The 13,826-nt window shown below is 50.2% G+C and overlaps 7 protein-coding genes across 7 annotated transcripts; 2 read left to right on the forward strand and 5 right to left on the reverse strand.

The window, feature by feature from the left end:
- The first annotated feature begins 379 nt into the window (after positions 1-379).
- On the forward strand, positions 380-2,797 carry P153DRAFT_365407 (MFS general substrate transporter). The gene is made up of 3 exons (XM_033667819.1): positions 380-861; positions 915-950; positions 1,093-2,797. The coding sequence occupies exons 1-3, from the start codon at positions 604-606 to the stop codon at positions 2,464-2,466; spliced, it is 1,668 nt and encodes a 555-aa protein (XP_033525128.1). The 5' UTR covers positions 380-603; the 3' UTR covers positions 2,467-2,797.
- Positions 2,798-3,777: 980 nt separating this feature from the next.
- Positions 3,778-4,469, forward strand: P153DRAFT_355590 (uncharacterized protein; the record flags this gene model as incomplete). The annotated part of the gene is made up of 2 exons (XM_033666580.1): positions 3,778-3,961; positions 4,009-4,469. The coding sequence occupies 2 exons, from the start codon at positions 3,778-3,780 to the stop codon at positions 4,467-4,469; spliced, it is 645 nt and encodes a 214-aa protein (XP_033525129.1).
- Positions 4,470-5,480: 1,011 nt separating this feature from the next.
- Positions 5,481-6,981, reverse strand: P153DRAFT_312662 (uncharacterized protein). The gene is made up of 2 exons (XM_033664853.1): positions 6,516-6,981; positions 5,481-6,465 (listed from the first exon to the last, which is right to left on the reverse strand). Exons 1-2 carry the CDS (start codon positions 6,823-6,825, stop codon positions 5,720-5,722), a joined length of 1,056 nt encoding a protein of 351 aa, XP_033525130.1. The 5' UTR covers positions 6,826-6,981; the 3' UTR covers positions 5,481-5,719.
- P153DRAFT_204239 (uncharacterized protein) lies at positions 6,804-7,662 on the reverse strand. Its single transcript, XM_033662516.1, has one exon. The coding sequence runs from the start codon at positions 7,434-7,436 to the stop codon at positions 6,885-6,887; it is 552 nt and encodes a 183-aa protein (XP_033525131.1). The 5' UTR covers positions 7,437-7,662; the 3' UTR covers positions 6,804-6,884.
- Positions 7,663-7,726: 64 nt separating this feature from the next.
- On the reverse strand, positions 7,727-8,507 carry P153DRAFT_287287 (carbohydrate-binding module family 18 protein; the record flags this gene model as incomplete). Its single annotated transcript, XM_033663523.1, has 3 exons — positions 7,727-7,783; positions 7,833-8,309; positions 8,388-8,507. The coding sequence occupies 3 exons, from the start codon at positions 8,505-8,507 to the stop codon at positions 7,727-7,729; spliced, it is 654 nt and encodes a 217-aa protein (XP_033525132.1).
- Positions 8,508-9,470: 963 nt separating this feature from the next.
- Positions 9,471-10,494, reverse strand: P153DRAFT_287129 (NAD(P)-binding protein; the record flags this gene model as incomplete). Its single annotated transcript, XM_033663511.1, has 4 exons — positions 9,471-9,515; positions 9,565-10,144; positions 10,198-10,338; positions 10,388-10,494. 4 exons carry the CDS (start codon positions 10,492-10,494, stop codon positions 9,471-9,473), a joined length of 873 nt encoding a protein of 290 aa, XP_033525133.1.
- Positions 10,495-12,770: 2,276 nt separating this feature from the next.
- On the reverse strand, positions 12,771-13,807 carry P153DRAFT_288163 (RING finger domain-containing protein; the record flags this gene model as incomplete). The annotated part of the gene is made up of 3 exons (XM_033663586.1): positions 12,771-12,872; positions 12,926-13,272; positions 13,327-13,807. The coding sequence occupies 3 exons, from the start codon at positions 13,805-13,807 to the stop codon at positions 12,771-12,773; spliced, it is 930 nt and encodes a 309-aa protein (XP_033525134.1).
- Positions 13,808-13,826: the final 19 nt, after the last annotated feature.

Below are 13,826 nucleotides of genomic sequence, written 5' to 3' on the forward strand. Positions count from 1 at the left end.
AGCCATGCAGGAGATTGTTCCATACCTCAGTACAGACTAGGCATCGGAAGAGTTTGGCACTAGGGTCATACATGAGCTTTAGGCGATATCGACACTGCCACGCGTAGTGATCCGCTATTAACAATATACGCCCGTCCTTGCGCCATGATTTTCTCCGAACTGGTTGAGGATTGCGACGATAACGGGTGTAACATTCGTTGTTGATGTCGCTACCTCCCCGGCCAATCACGCAATTCCCTATCAACATCCGACACAACGAATCAGGGCCACAGACATGAACTCGAATGCAGATGCCCCGACGCGCCATTGTACCAGATATCGCGTGCTTTCAAGTAATCTGGGAGAAGACTTCGGCCTTTTGCTCCCATACTTTCACGCCCTGACAGCGGTGGCTTTATCTGGACCCATTGTTTGACGGAGGCTTCATGATACCCTCGCAACGCTAAATCCTAAGACCAAAACATCGAACAAGCTATGCTACATGGGACCGCACTCTCTGTCATGACGATCGCTATATAAGCCAAGGTTGTGTCCTGATAAGAGCTTCTCGGGACGCACCAAGCTTTCACTCCAAGGCAACGTCGCTTGGCTCGCAACACCATTATGGCTATCAAGTCCACTAACGAAATTTCCGGCCATAGAAAGACAGACTTTGAGATCACGACAGGCAGTTCGAACACTAGCAGCTCGGAAAATATACCTGAGTCAAATTTGGGTCCAGGAAAGAATGAACGCACTACGTATGCCTCGAATGGACTTGAGAAAGATCATTACAGGCCCATAGAAACATATGAGGGTATCCATCGCTATGATCCAGACTTTGAATGGGAGCCCAAGGAGGAGAAGAAAGTGGTTAGGAAGGTGCGAAATTTTGCTTGCCAGAAATCTTTCACGACTTTGCTGACACTTTTTAGATCGACAAACGTATCATGACATGGGCCTGCCTTATGGTAAGCTATTCCTGTGCTATCACAGGGTCGTCAGCCGATTTGAAGGGTCACGTGGTGGTGGAGTTGAAAATTCTCCAAATCGTCTGGCGACCCCGTGGTAACTTCGAATCCTCACGTATGTTTCTGACGAGTTATGAGCTAGTTCTTCTCATTGCAGCTGGACAGATCTAATCTAGCTCAAGCTCTGAGCGATAATATGCTCAGTGATCTGCGCCTGAACACGAACCAGTACAACTACGGTCAAACGATCTTTTATCTTTGCTTCATGTGTGCTGAGATGCCATCCCAGCTCATCAGCAAGAAGCTAGGACCTGACAATTGGATCCCCATTCAAATGGTCTTGTGGAGTCTGGTCGCCAGCTGTCAAGCTCTCCTGAGCGGTAGGAACTCCTTTTTTGTATGCCGCGCACTCCTCGGCCTTATTGAAGGAGGCTTCATTCCGGACACGATCCTGTATCTCAGCTACTTCTATACCGGGAGCGAGTTGCCTAAACGCCTGAGTGTCTTCTGGACAGCATACCAGGCGACGCAGATCATTTCTGCTTTCCTCGCTTATGGTATTTTACGCATCACCCACAACGGATTAGAAGGCTGGCGCTGGATGTTTGCGATTGAAGGCACAATTACTGGATTGATTGGAATCGCAACGTGGTTCTATCTCCCGGCTTCACCCACACAGACAGCAAGCCCAACAAGATGGAACCCCTTCCGTGGCACCTACGGCTGGTTCAACGAGCGCGAAGAGAAAATCATGGTGAACCGTATTCTCCGCGATGATCCATCGAAAGGAGACATGACGAATCGACAGGGATTGTCACTCACAATGCTATGGGAGTGCGTAAAAGACTACCATATGTGGCCTATCTACATGCTCGGGCTCACCTGGCTCATCCCCGTGACCCCAATGGGCTCCTACCTAACCCTGCAACTGCGCTCCCTCGGCTTCGACACATTTCAAACAAACCTCCTCACTATCCCGGCGTACGTACTTTTCATCATCCAACTCCTCTTCTGGACATGGGTATCGGAAAAAGTCAATCAACGCTTCCTCGTCAGTCTCGTCTCACAGATCTGGAATATGCCTGTCCTGATCGCGCTCGCGCTGCTGCCCGCAGCTGCGTCGCCTTGGGCGCGCTGGACGCTCTGCACGCTGCTCGTCGGTTCGCCCTACGCACATGCTATCATCGTCTCCATCACAAGTCGCAACGCTGGAGCAGTGCGCACGCGCACCATTGCTTCCGCTATGTACAATATCTGTGTGCAGGCGTCGAGTATTATTTCCACGAACGTCTACCGCGATGATGATAAGCCGCTGTATCGACGCGGAAACAAGGCGCTCATCGGCATCTGTGCATGGAATATGGTCATGTTTGTTGGGGCGAAGATTTACTATGTGCAAGTCAACAAGAGGAGGGATAGTATCTGGCAGGCGATGAGCAAGGAGGAGAGGGAGACGTATCTGGCGACTACAACGGATTCGGGGAACAAGCGGCTGGACTTTCGGTTTGCGCACTAAGGTGTGGTGGTTGTTGAGAATGTTCGTACCACCATGTTTTTTGTACTTTCATTCAGGCGTATACCAGCAATACTTAGAGCAGAAAACATTTACACAATTCTGGCTTGTAGTTGTCAAGCTGTTGCACGATTTCGCTGTAGTGTGGTTCCATCGTCTCGGTTGAGTGTAAAAACTGAAGGAACGAATGCTTAAAATAAGGCAGTTGGGCATATACCAGCAGGAAAAACGCTACAAAAGCTCCGCACAAATCTCGTTTGTATCTGTCAGGGTGTTGTAAACATTTGACGCAATAGAGCTCTAACTTCAACACTCACCCAGATGCGACAATGGTCCATACGTCAAACAATACGTCCAATCAGTTAGAACTAGCGTTGGAAAAAAATCATCTCTTCAACTATGTCTTGCTTAACACCTCCTGTAATTATCCGAGAACACTAAATGTGTGGGCGCAATGACAGTGAAAAGTTTTCTGGAGATCATTGGTTCGCAGTGACACGGTTGTTTTTTGGTATTATATCCTCGTTGGTGTCTTGATCTTCGCCAGTCTGTTGCTGCTGCTGGTTGGTAGGTAAGAGAATTGAACTGGGGACTGTGATAGGTGACGATGAGCAGTGTGTGCTATGTTGTTTGCTCACAACTCGCGCACTGTTCCACTTCTTCTCGATATCCTTATTGTTATATTTCCTCGTCATGGTAATCAGCTAGAAGGAAACTTCATCCAACAACGTCATGTGTCAGTAATATGCAGCATCAATCCAAGATTGAGATCACCCCCAAAAGTCAATCCCCCTCCCTCTGTAAACACAGGAATCGAACAACAGCCCTCATTCCCTCTCACTCTTCACCAGGCTCCTCTCTATTGGCAACATCGTCCTAAACTAATCGCTGCAAGGGTTAGAGGATTCGAAGTTGAGTGGGGGTGCACTATTTTACCTTGCAGCAAACACTCACCGCCGCAAACGGTCTAAGCTCAGGCTCCCCTTCACCTCGCCACCCGCCGCACTAGAAGTCTGCTCATGACTCTTTCGCCCTGCTCCCACCTGCAAAGAAAGACACCCTCCCAATGACAGGCCAAGTTCCAGGTGCATCGGTATGAGTACAGCCTGCATCGATATCACTTCTACGCGGTGTGCATGTTGACGCCACATCTAAGATGTTTCACTAATCTTGTCCAGATACAATCACAAAGACCCTTCACCCTCCTTCTGTTAGTCATTCTCTGGCCGACCGCGCCCAGGATACTACACTTCTTTCTAACTGACCCTCTCGACATCTTCGATTCCGCTCTTTCTGACTAGAAAGCCTGGCGGAATGGCGCTCTACCAGGACTCTCACCGCACACTCCAGACGGCTGTCGAGCGGGGTTGCGAGATTGTCCAAGACTACATGTCTAGAGATGAACATCACGTTCAGTACAAGAAGGGCATGCAAGGCCATTATCTCGGCGAGCAGACAAACAAGAGTGGCAGTGTCTGGGCCAAAATCTTCATCCTAGGTGTCACTGAGCATGGTCCTGATGCTGGACATGGGTTCCACGCTCAGTATTGAAGCTCGGCGATTCGTGGAAAGAAAACATTGAGGACTGGGACATCGACGCCAGCCTAGTCCCCAACGCGAACAAGACCAGATGGCAGGAGGCCCCACATATCGGCGATACCCAGTTGGAACATACCATTGTGATGCTTCTTCAAGCTTTCATCGATACGCCGGCTTCCTTCCTGGGCTGGAAGCTGCCTGAAGCGATCAGCAAAAACGGTATCGCCGACTTCGCCAGTGTCATCATCACGGGCATCAAAGCTGCAGGTGTCTTTGAGGCTCTCAACAACCCCGAGTTCACATCGCTGGAATTGCGCGATGCGGCCAGGTTTCAAATCGACAACAACTCCGGTGGTGACAAGAAGGGCATCTATGCCAGGTTCCAGAAGTCGCAACATCCAATTGTGTACTGGATACCAAATACCTGGTTAGTCCACTCTTCCCGAGACATTGTTACGTGTGCATAACCATTTACCTGTGCTTCATGCAATTGTCTCACGCCCTCAATACAAGTTGCAGCATGACATGCAACGACTGGACAACTACAGGAAGAATTCATGTACAACTTGTGAACCATATGTATTGCTTGTATGCGTCCAGCCTGCCATAAACAAAAACAAGCTCCTTCAACATCCTCGTACTCCCTATCAGCTTTCGGGTGGTCGAGATGTCTTTTACGCTGAGGAATGCAACTTCCCTACAAGACAAGGTGTTGTGATTGAGTTTCTGTACAGTTATGTCTTCTGCTGTTGCTTGCTACAATGGTGGATGTTTCTCCATTCTATGCACGCTGAATGTAGCTGAAGCCAAGACTATTACACTTGAGTAGTTTTTGGGCGACAAATTACCCAGTTGTCGTCGTAATTCATCTTATTTATAGCCTGGCCTTCGTTATACCAAGACAAGACAAACTCCGCTCCTTTGCTAAAACAATGACGCGAGATGTCAGTATAGCTAGAGCTTGAAAACGCTAGACATCATTCTGGCTAAGCTCAGTCGTGGTGTTTTTCCTCCTACAAGGCTTAGGCTGGGTTTTAGCCATTCTTTTCGAGAGTGTACGTTGTAGTGTGAGAGATGGCCTGTCACGGCCACCGTGGGGATAATGAGTTCTGTCGCCGTCTGGTGTTTGCGAATCGCCCGTAGCGCCACTAATCCAGGAGAGTCGTCAGGAAGATGGAGTACCTGGTGTTTGGGCAGGTGGCTTGACGCGCGTTTCTTTCTTGTGGCGTCTCCTACGCTGTTGCTCTCTTCGATAGCGTTGGTGTTGTCGATGGTGTGGGCCGCGTAAGACGAACTGGTGGCGTCAGGCTTAGTTCAGGATGTGGCTGGTTAGTCGGTATATGTCTGTATCGATGGGCTATGAGATTTTAGGCGGTAGATGTTGTGTGGTGGTTAGGTGGGTGATCTGGTTGGTAGGAATGGAGAAGGAGTAGCTGTGTTTATGTATATTCTTTAGCTTTACGCAAATAATGTCTTCAGTCACCAGTGGCTTGCGATATGGCAGCTGATTCTGAGGAACGCCCTCAGGCGCAAAATCTCGTTTTCAAGAGAAGTTTGTCGTTACTAGCACTGCAAGAAGATGTCTGAGGTTTGACCTATGCATGCAGCACCCGCGAAGATAGCAAGCAAACTCTGATGGATACAAACAAGGAAAACTTTCGAGATTACACAAAAGGCAACACGACTTGTACTCCAGACGCTGACCACAGAACGACCTTCACTGCACAGGAGCGCCGCGATTAAAAAAGACCTCCCTGACATCCTTCCACCACACATGGCTCTTATTCTTCTCCATTTCCCTCATGAAGCCCACCACTTCAGTCCTCCCGGACGGACTCAAAAAGCACCCCAAAGCAGTCCACTTACAAAGGAACTCCCTATACGCCACATACCCAGGCGGGAGAATCGGATTCCCGAGCCGCTGATCCGATGCAGAAACGACATGCGGGACAAACGCCCTCTCACCCACCGTTTTCATATGCTCAACGAGTTCCGTGGAATTGAATTTCCGCTTCGAACTCGCGAGCCGCTGCAACTCCGCGACAAGACACGCTTTCAGCACATCTGCCTCCTTCGTGTTCGTCGGGTTGTCTAGGCTGTACCCCCAGTTTAGGAGGCTGGCTACGTAGATGGGCACGGCTTCCATGACCTGCACAGCGTCGGGCATGTGTACGTGGACTTTGCGTACCTCTTTGATGTCGGCGGGATTGGCGCGCTCGTCGCTCAAGTGTGGTGGGAGTGCGGGACACCATCCGTCCAGCTCTGCCTGCTCCATGCGCCACAGCCAATCGGTGATCTCGTGGATGAGGCGGTGATTTGCGATCTTGTAGCGCCAGTACTGCAGTTCATCGGGTTGGATAATGTCGGCGCGGTCTTTGAGGACGGGGTTGATGTCGCGGCATTCTGAGCAGCGCCAGTACTTCTGTCCGGGGTCTGTCTCTCCGTCCATGAGATTTCCTCTACCTAGATCCCTTGGTGTTAGCATGTCCTCTGTATGCTGGGGGCGTACGTACCGGCTTCGTCCACGATCTCCGTTACACACTCGAGACAAAGCCAGTGCCCGCACTTCAGCTCGCAGGCATATTCACTGTCGACGTACCAGTCGCGCGAACATATACTGCAACAGGTTCCTTGCCACTTGCCGGGACTGGACGGTTCTTCGCGATGGACTGCCACTGCTTTCTCTACATCTGGTCTTGGTAGCCTGCGCGTGTGAGTGACAAGCCATATGGACATACATAGGAAGAACACACCATGCGGGCAAAGGCGCCGGGATGTTGAATCTGTCCATGCAATCTCTCGCGCTCCAGAACGAGCGATCATAAGCACCCTGATACAAATCCTATTCGCCAAACGTTACCAAAACGCATCTCAGAACTTCCTCAACTCTCTCTTACATGGAGTCTCTGCCACCAACTATCATGCCCTGGAGTGCTCAGTGGCTTCAACCCCCTCCACTGATCACAAGGAATGTTGTATGTATCCTCCTCCTTCCCAAACCCATCTCCAGCCAACGGTATCGACGTAACCCTATTAACCACATACACCAACCCGCCCCTCTTCGCAAACTTCCCGCTCTTCAGCAGTGTATTGCCCGCATACTTAGTCATTCTCGTCATTGCCCTACCCAACGGATTCCTACTCTTCGCATCCCTTTTTGTCTCCGTGTCAGACCATGATCGAAAATCCGCTTCCGTCGGCGGCTCGCGGTACGAACGCGTGATGGTGAGGAACGTCGCGCCGTCTATCCCGAAGTCGCCGTGGCCTTGGGGTCGAGAGCGTTTCGCGGAGTTTGCGGGCAGCTGGAGGCGTAGAGCGGGGATGCCGTGGTCTAGCGGGTGGGGATACTGGTAGCGCGTTATGTGGTTTGGTTTTAGGACGTTGCTGCCGCCACGAAAGAAGATCTCTGGGTCTTGAATCTGAGGACTCGACATGGTGGTAGGAGGGGAAGGAAGGTCTTGGGAAATGAGAGACTGGAAAGCAAAGGTTTGGGCACGATTGTAGTGGAGGTATTCAGCTTGTGAAGGGAGATGTGTGAATGCAATTGAACGTAGAATGTATTCATCAATTGCACTACCACCATTAATCGTTTCTAGTATTATGAATAAGATCCACGAGCGAATGCTCACTGGTCTATCTTCGAGAACGAACTTTACGCCTAAATTGCTCGCTGGCTACTACCAAGCCTTTTAGGTCTTCATCTTGTCATCGCGATGCGCAACTTTTAGTTGCACTTGCCCCACTTGGACTGGCACCAGTTGGCAGCGCCGCAGAAGTCCGTCTACAAAACGTTAGCACAAAACTTTATCTTGAGGAATGTTTCAACTTACGCCGGCTCCGCAGTAGTTGCTTCCCGAGCAGCACAGTCCAGACCCGCACTTCTTGTTCACAATCGGGCCGCAGTTCTCACCTGCACCAGCAGTACCGGGAGTAGCAGATGGGACGGGGGGCTTAGCCATGGTGTTGCACTTTCCGTAGCCGGCCTGGCATCCGTCGCCGCAGTAGAGAGCCTGGTCCTGGATGTCGTTCTTGGGACCGCAGTGTCCAGCGGACGAGCAGCAGCGGTAGAAGTAGCCGTTGGTACCGGCGCCGGGGCAGGTTACGCCGCCTTGAGCGTGGCCGCAGACGTCAATGTTGGGAACGGCAGCGGGGAAAGTGGTAGCAGCAGAAGTTTTGAGAGTGGTGGCAGCGGCTTTTGTGACAGTGGCCTTTGTAGTAACGGCAGTGGTGGGTGCGCACTTTGAGGTCTTGCCGGAGAATGACTTCAGGCAGGTCGCGGAGTCGCAGTGATCGACTGTGGTGCCGCACTGTAGGGAATTGTCAGTATGGTTTGTATTTTGCAGAGGTGTATGTGCCATGTTTCAGTGGAGCGAGGATCAACGTACCCATCCATACTGGCTACAGCATTCTCCAGTAGCGCAAACCGCGTTTCCGTTCTGAGGTCCGCAGTTTCCTGCGAGAGCTCCGGAAAGCAGGGAGAAGAAGGCGATGGCAGAGACACGCATTATGATAATACTGTTTATTAAGATAAAAAGATAGAGATTCTGTAGCGAATGGACACTGCAACAAGACAGTAATGAGAAGATGGAGTGCGGTGGTGAGTCGAGTTCTCAGCGCACGCCGACTCTTTTAATACCACCTCGTATCGCGTCTATATTGGGCATCCAATGGCCACCCATGCTCGCAGGATGCCAGGATGGTTCCTGGAGCCACGGCTCAGCCGGTGTTGGTAACTGCAAATCGGTCATTCCTCCCCCTGACGGTAGGGGTCTTCCTTCCGGATTGGGAGTGACGTTGTTTCAGCTCCACTTTCGAAGGGCTAGGTCGAGCTTCGGCGTTATTGGGCGCGCCTAATCGCGAGAGGGTATTCCTAGGAACCACGGCTTCACTGTGAGGTCAGATCTGTTTGAAAGGTGGTACATGAAGAGATGAGCTGTACAGCTTCAAGAAAGATACTAGATGGAATTTCTTCACCTCCAGCTACAGCCACCACGGCTGATGTGCGAACGATCGCGTGCGGAAAATTGGCTGGGATGTCAAAAGGCTTAAGTGAGCGCTAAGCACTAGTCGCGGCTGCTAACAATGCTTGTCCAGGAGATGCCGCCGGTGAGCGCTGCAGGCGTGGGCCTGACCCGCGTGGCAATAGGTTAGCTCCAGGGGCTTGACATGCAAAAGAAACGATGTTCATGCACGCCTTCGCAAATTGAGAGACTATTTAGCCGGTCATCTCGTGCAGTAGTTTTGGCGAGCACGTGTGAATACAACCTCTCAAAATAGGATCGTGAAGATGATTGTAGATCTCGATGAACCGTCATGATTTCATCAATTTCGTGATGCTCCAGTATGTTGTCAAAACACACTGTAAGTGACTACATAAAAGCTAAAAACGATGCACCGCCTTAATGCATATTGGTTTCGCTGATGAGTGATGTAGAAGAGGAGTTTGAAATTGTGGCGACCTCGCGCACTCAGTTTCCGACCTGGAGTGTGTAGCCTCCATCGACGGTCACAGTCTGTATTCGTGTCAGTACGTCTTCATCGCCATCACTTATATGAACTCACCTGGCCATTGAGATACTGGCAACTGGCAACGAAGAGGATGGTTTGAGCCATGTCGCTGTCCTTACCCGGCCGGCTAGAAGGCAGACCCTCCTTGTGGTCCTTGGGCATTTCCGACTTCTGGTTGTCGTCTCTGCTCTCTTGCGTAGTCATCTCTGAAGGGAACACGCCTGGAGCGATGCTGTTGACTCGGACCTTGATCTCGTTCTTCGAAATCTCGGACGCCAACATCCTGTTGAGGTGGATCGTTGCAGCCTTGCTCGCGTTGTAAGAAAAGTGGTTCTGCGAGATCTTGACATGACCGGAGATACTGCTGATGTTGATGATAGTGCCCGACCATCCTTGCTGTGCCTTTGTGGACTTCTCGATGAGAGGAAGGAAAGCAGCGCTCATCAGGAAAGGTCCAACGACGTTGGTCTGGTAGACATCAAGCCACTCCTTCTCAGACGTGGGTTCCAGGAGGTTCTTGCTCAGCTCCTCGGCGCTATCAACGTCTGTGTCGGTCTTCTCAGGCGCAATACCGGCGTTGTTCACGAGGATATCTAGGTGCTTCTCTTTCGACTCAATCTCCTTAACCAGCTTTCTGGCACCTTGTCAGTGCCTGTACTCTTTTGGATGGTCGACTGCTCCACTCACAATACACCGTCTTTTGTTGCCACATTCCCTACGACTGGAATGATTGAGCCAGCGATGTTCTTGCCATGCACCTCGGCGACAGTCTCGAGCTTCTCCTCAGTCCTGCCCACAATGTATACCTTTACACCATTTACACTCAGGCTGTACGACGTCAGTGATAGGCCATGTACATCATACAACAGACACTCACGCCTGGCAGATCATCAAACCGATTCCGGAGCCAGCACCAGAGACAAGTGCGACCTTGCCCTTGAGGTTGAACACCTCGCTGACCTGAAGATCTGCGCTGTTCGACATTTTATGGGATGAACGACGTAGTTGATTTGTGATTAGGTTTGTAGGTGCTTGTGTTTGCAGGCGAATTCTGTGCGATGATATTGAGAAGCGGGGTCGTAGTGTTGCAGTTGATATGTAGTTTTTGCTGCAATTAACTGGTGATGGTCGGTTGACGTCACTGCGGAATACGCGACGCGCCAAATGGACAACACCAGAAGACTTTGATAAATACATGACGATTACTTGACACAGAAGTATGCAATGCAATGCAGTTCAGAGAATTGGCAGGCTAGAAGGTGGGTGTGGTCGTGTTCGATGTGTGTCCAGGCGCGATCAGTGGGACGCTACGTCTGCGTTACATCATGCATTTGGAGCCTCTCGTTAAGATGCAATATCAAATATGGAGAGGACATCGTTACAATCCATACAGTCTCGCGGTCAATTATGAAAGCAGGAAGTAAGCTGCGTTCTTTGTAGTTCCTCCAAGCTGTAAAATCACAATAACAACCCCTACAAATGTACACTTGAGGAATACACTTCTGGAATTTTAGGCGTGAGACCTCTACTAACCTTAGATGTAGTTGTCAAGCTGTTGCAAGAGTTCACGGCAGCTTAGTTCCTGTTGTTTCAAGTAACTGAGAGTACTGTTGAGTAGGCCACAAAGATGCCGTGCTAGGTATCTTCAAAGCATTGTTTGCTGCTTGCCTTGCGATTGTCCAACAAGTCATCAACGTGGACACTACTCATTCGATACAAGACACCCATATAAGGCTGTCAGTTCATCTTAAATCCCCTCTTAAATCCACAATCCCCTCACCTGTCTCCAACTACATGGTTGAATTTACTTCCAATACATACAACGTAATGGCCTCCTCCTTTACGCAACACACTCTCTCAAACTCTCATCCATCCAAGTCTAACAACGGAATGTGTGCACAACGTCTCCGAACTTACAGTGCCTGTCTTCATAACGACGTCCAAACGGCACACAGTACAAGTTGCCCTCTCTACGCTGTCATATCGGGTCAGTCCTCTGCTCATGCATCCCCAGCCTCCACCACCACATTCGTAAGATCCTCATACTCACAACCGGAACCTGACTTGTGGAATGATGCACCACTAAACGACTCAAGGCACAATCTGCTTGCAAGGTTCTCAAACAGTGGAACATGTGTTATACAAGATGGGCTGGGGAATGAGACAGCAGTGATAGTAGTCCAGAAGCCGGTTGTTCAGGAGGGAAAGTGTTGGGAATGTATGGTGAGAGAGTCACAGACAGGTTGTTAGGTAGCGTCTAACTGACCCACCATCGTACCGTATGCAGCATACAATGTCAGCTTAATGTTGGCTTCCTAGCTCTTTATCAACTACGTGTGCGTCAAGTAAGGCTCCAGCATAATCATACCAGGCTCAACGACGCAGAATCCGTATGCTGTGTAACTCGATCGTGCGTGAGCGGGTAGATCGTAGGACTGCGTTGGATAGAACTCAGAATCGTGAACACAATCATCAGGGAACATAGCGAGATGCACTAAGGTCTCAAGTTCAGAAATATACCGTTTGTGGAGACGAGGAACTGTTGAACCCAAGTGCGACCCTGAGTTGATAACGGTCGGCTGCAGAAAGAAGAGAATCACCAATTCTTAATTATACATGGAACTCACGCGACAGCGAAAACCAGTTGAAAAGTACGGTGTTCAAGTGATCATACCCATATATTATCGATTCGCTAGGAGAACAGTCGTAAGAAAAACTGTAGAATATTGTGGACACAGCACCGAGCTGTCCACCAACCTATCATTTATAGACTGCGGGCTTGCACATGCAGTCATTTCGTAGTTCACAAAAGCGGACCTACATTACACTTCAAGTTATACCTGGCTTCAACATGAAAACTAGAGGGCAGGAAAAGAGATGTGCCAAAGGCCTGCTCTGACAGCAGTATATTTCGTTCAAGCCATAAAAGTGTGTTCAGCGGGCAAATGCCTGTAAAGCATACGCTCAAAGAGCGAACACTTAGAAAGCAGATGCCCACAAAGTGAACCGGCCAATCCGAAATAGTTGCCAAAGGCGATAGCACCACGTTCCCAAAAGCCGACCGCACAAAACGCGCAAGCCGATATGGAGATCGAGGGCAGTTTCAATCTTCGCACGAAGACTAATTGACACAGTATTGAGGAGTAACTCGTGGCAATTTAAGATAGTGCGGACCTCAATGGAGGAGAAGGTGGAGATGGTGGGACCAACTGAGATGCGAGAACACTTTGCAAGTTTATATTGATCCTGCAAAAACGCAATCATTCTTCATCGTCGTCGTCATCGCCTTGGACGTCCATGACTCGTTCACCAGCTCTTTCGAGCGTGCGGCGACTCCAAGCGCGAACGCCTTTGTATACGGCCTGTTCCATGTTAGATCTCCGCAGCAAAGGAGGTAAGTACAGTGGATACGTACCGCCAGAAACGTGCCTACACCGACTAAGATGATAATCCAACTTATCTGCTCATATCTGTCCCTACCATTCCTGCCCCTGCCACCACCACCTCCTAACCTGAAATAGGAAAACGGACTGGCTACCAGGACTTTGAGGAAGCCAAGAACACCCATGCTAGCGAAACCTTTCGCGAAATGCTCACCCCATGTAACTGGCTCGTCTTCGTAGTAATCGTAGCTTGGACGGCTGGACCAGGGCATCAGATAGCTCCAAGGATCGAAGTACATATTGATTATGGGATCAGCGATGAAACCGAGGACAAAAACGACTATCGTCAAGATGAGAAGTGTCAGGCCAACTTGGGCAGCTGCGGAATTCGTTAACATGTTTCTTCCAGTCCAATGCTGAGACAAGAACTTACCGACACTACCAACGAAACGACCAGCCCCCAAGCGTACAAGCCGATACTTGAAACCGCATGTTGGGCATTGCCAGTAATTTCTCGGTCCGTAACTTGGATCGGCGTGACGCCAGGCCTGCAAACAAGCTTCGTGGACATATTTCGACGAGCCTTTGCAATTGCAAGGTCGAATCAAACGGCCACTTTCGTCTTCGTATTTGACGTTAGACGATTGAAGGAAGCCAGGAAGGTTCTCAGATGGAACATTGAAAGTAGGCTGGACAGTCTCAAGACAGATTCTGCATTGTCTCGGGGGCCAGTGAGTTCTCCTGGAAGACCGTGTTCCCTGACCCGCATGTGGAGCCTCGCCAGTTGCTGAAGTTCTGGAAGGCTGCGGCTGGGATGATGAGGATGACGAAGTCGCATGCGGAGGTTCATCCTTGGGTACGTCGTCTGGCCAGTACCAGCCCGGCATGGCCTGAGATCCAGAAGAAGCAGACATTCTGGGGCTTAGATACTGT

Source organism: Dothidotthia symphoricarpi (assembly GCF_010015815.1).
Source record: "Dothidotthia symphoricarpi CBS 119687 unplaced genomic scaffold P153scaffold_7, whole genome shotgun sequence".
In the NCBI taxonomy this organism is placed as follows: domain Eukaryota; kingdom Fungi; phylum Ascomycota; class Dothideomycetes; order Pleosporales; family Dothidotthiaceae; genus Dothidotthia; species Dothidotthia symphoricarpi.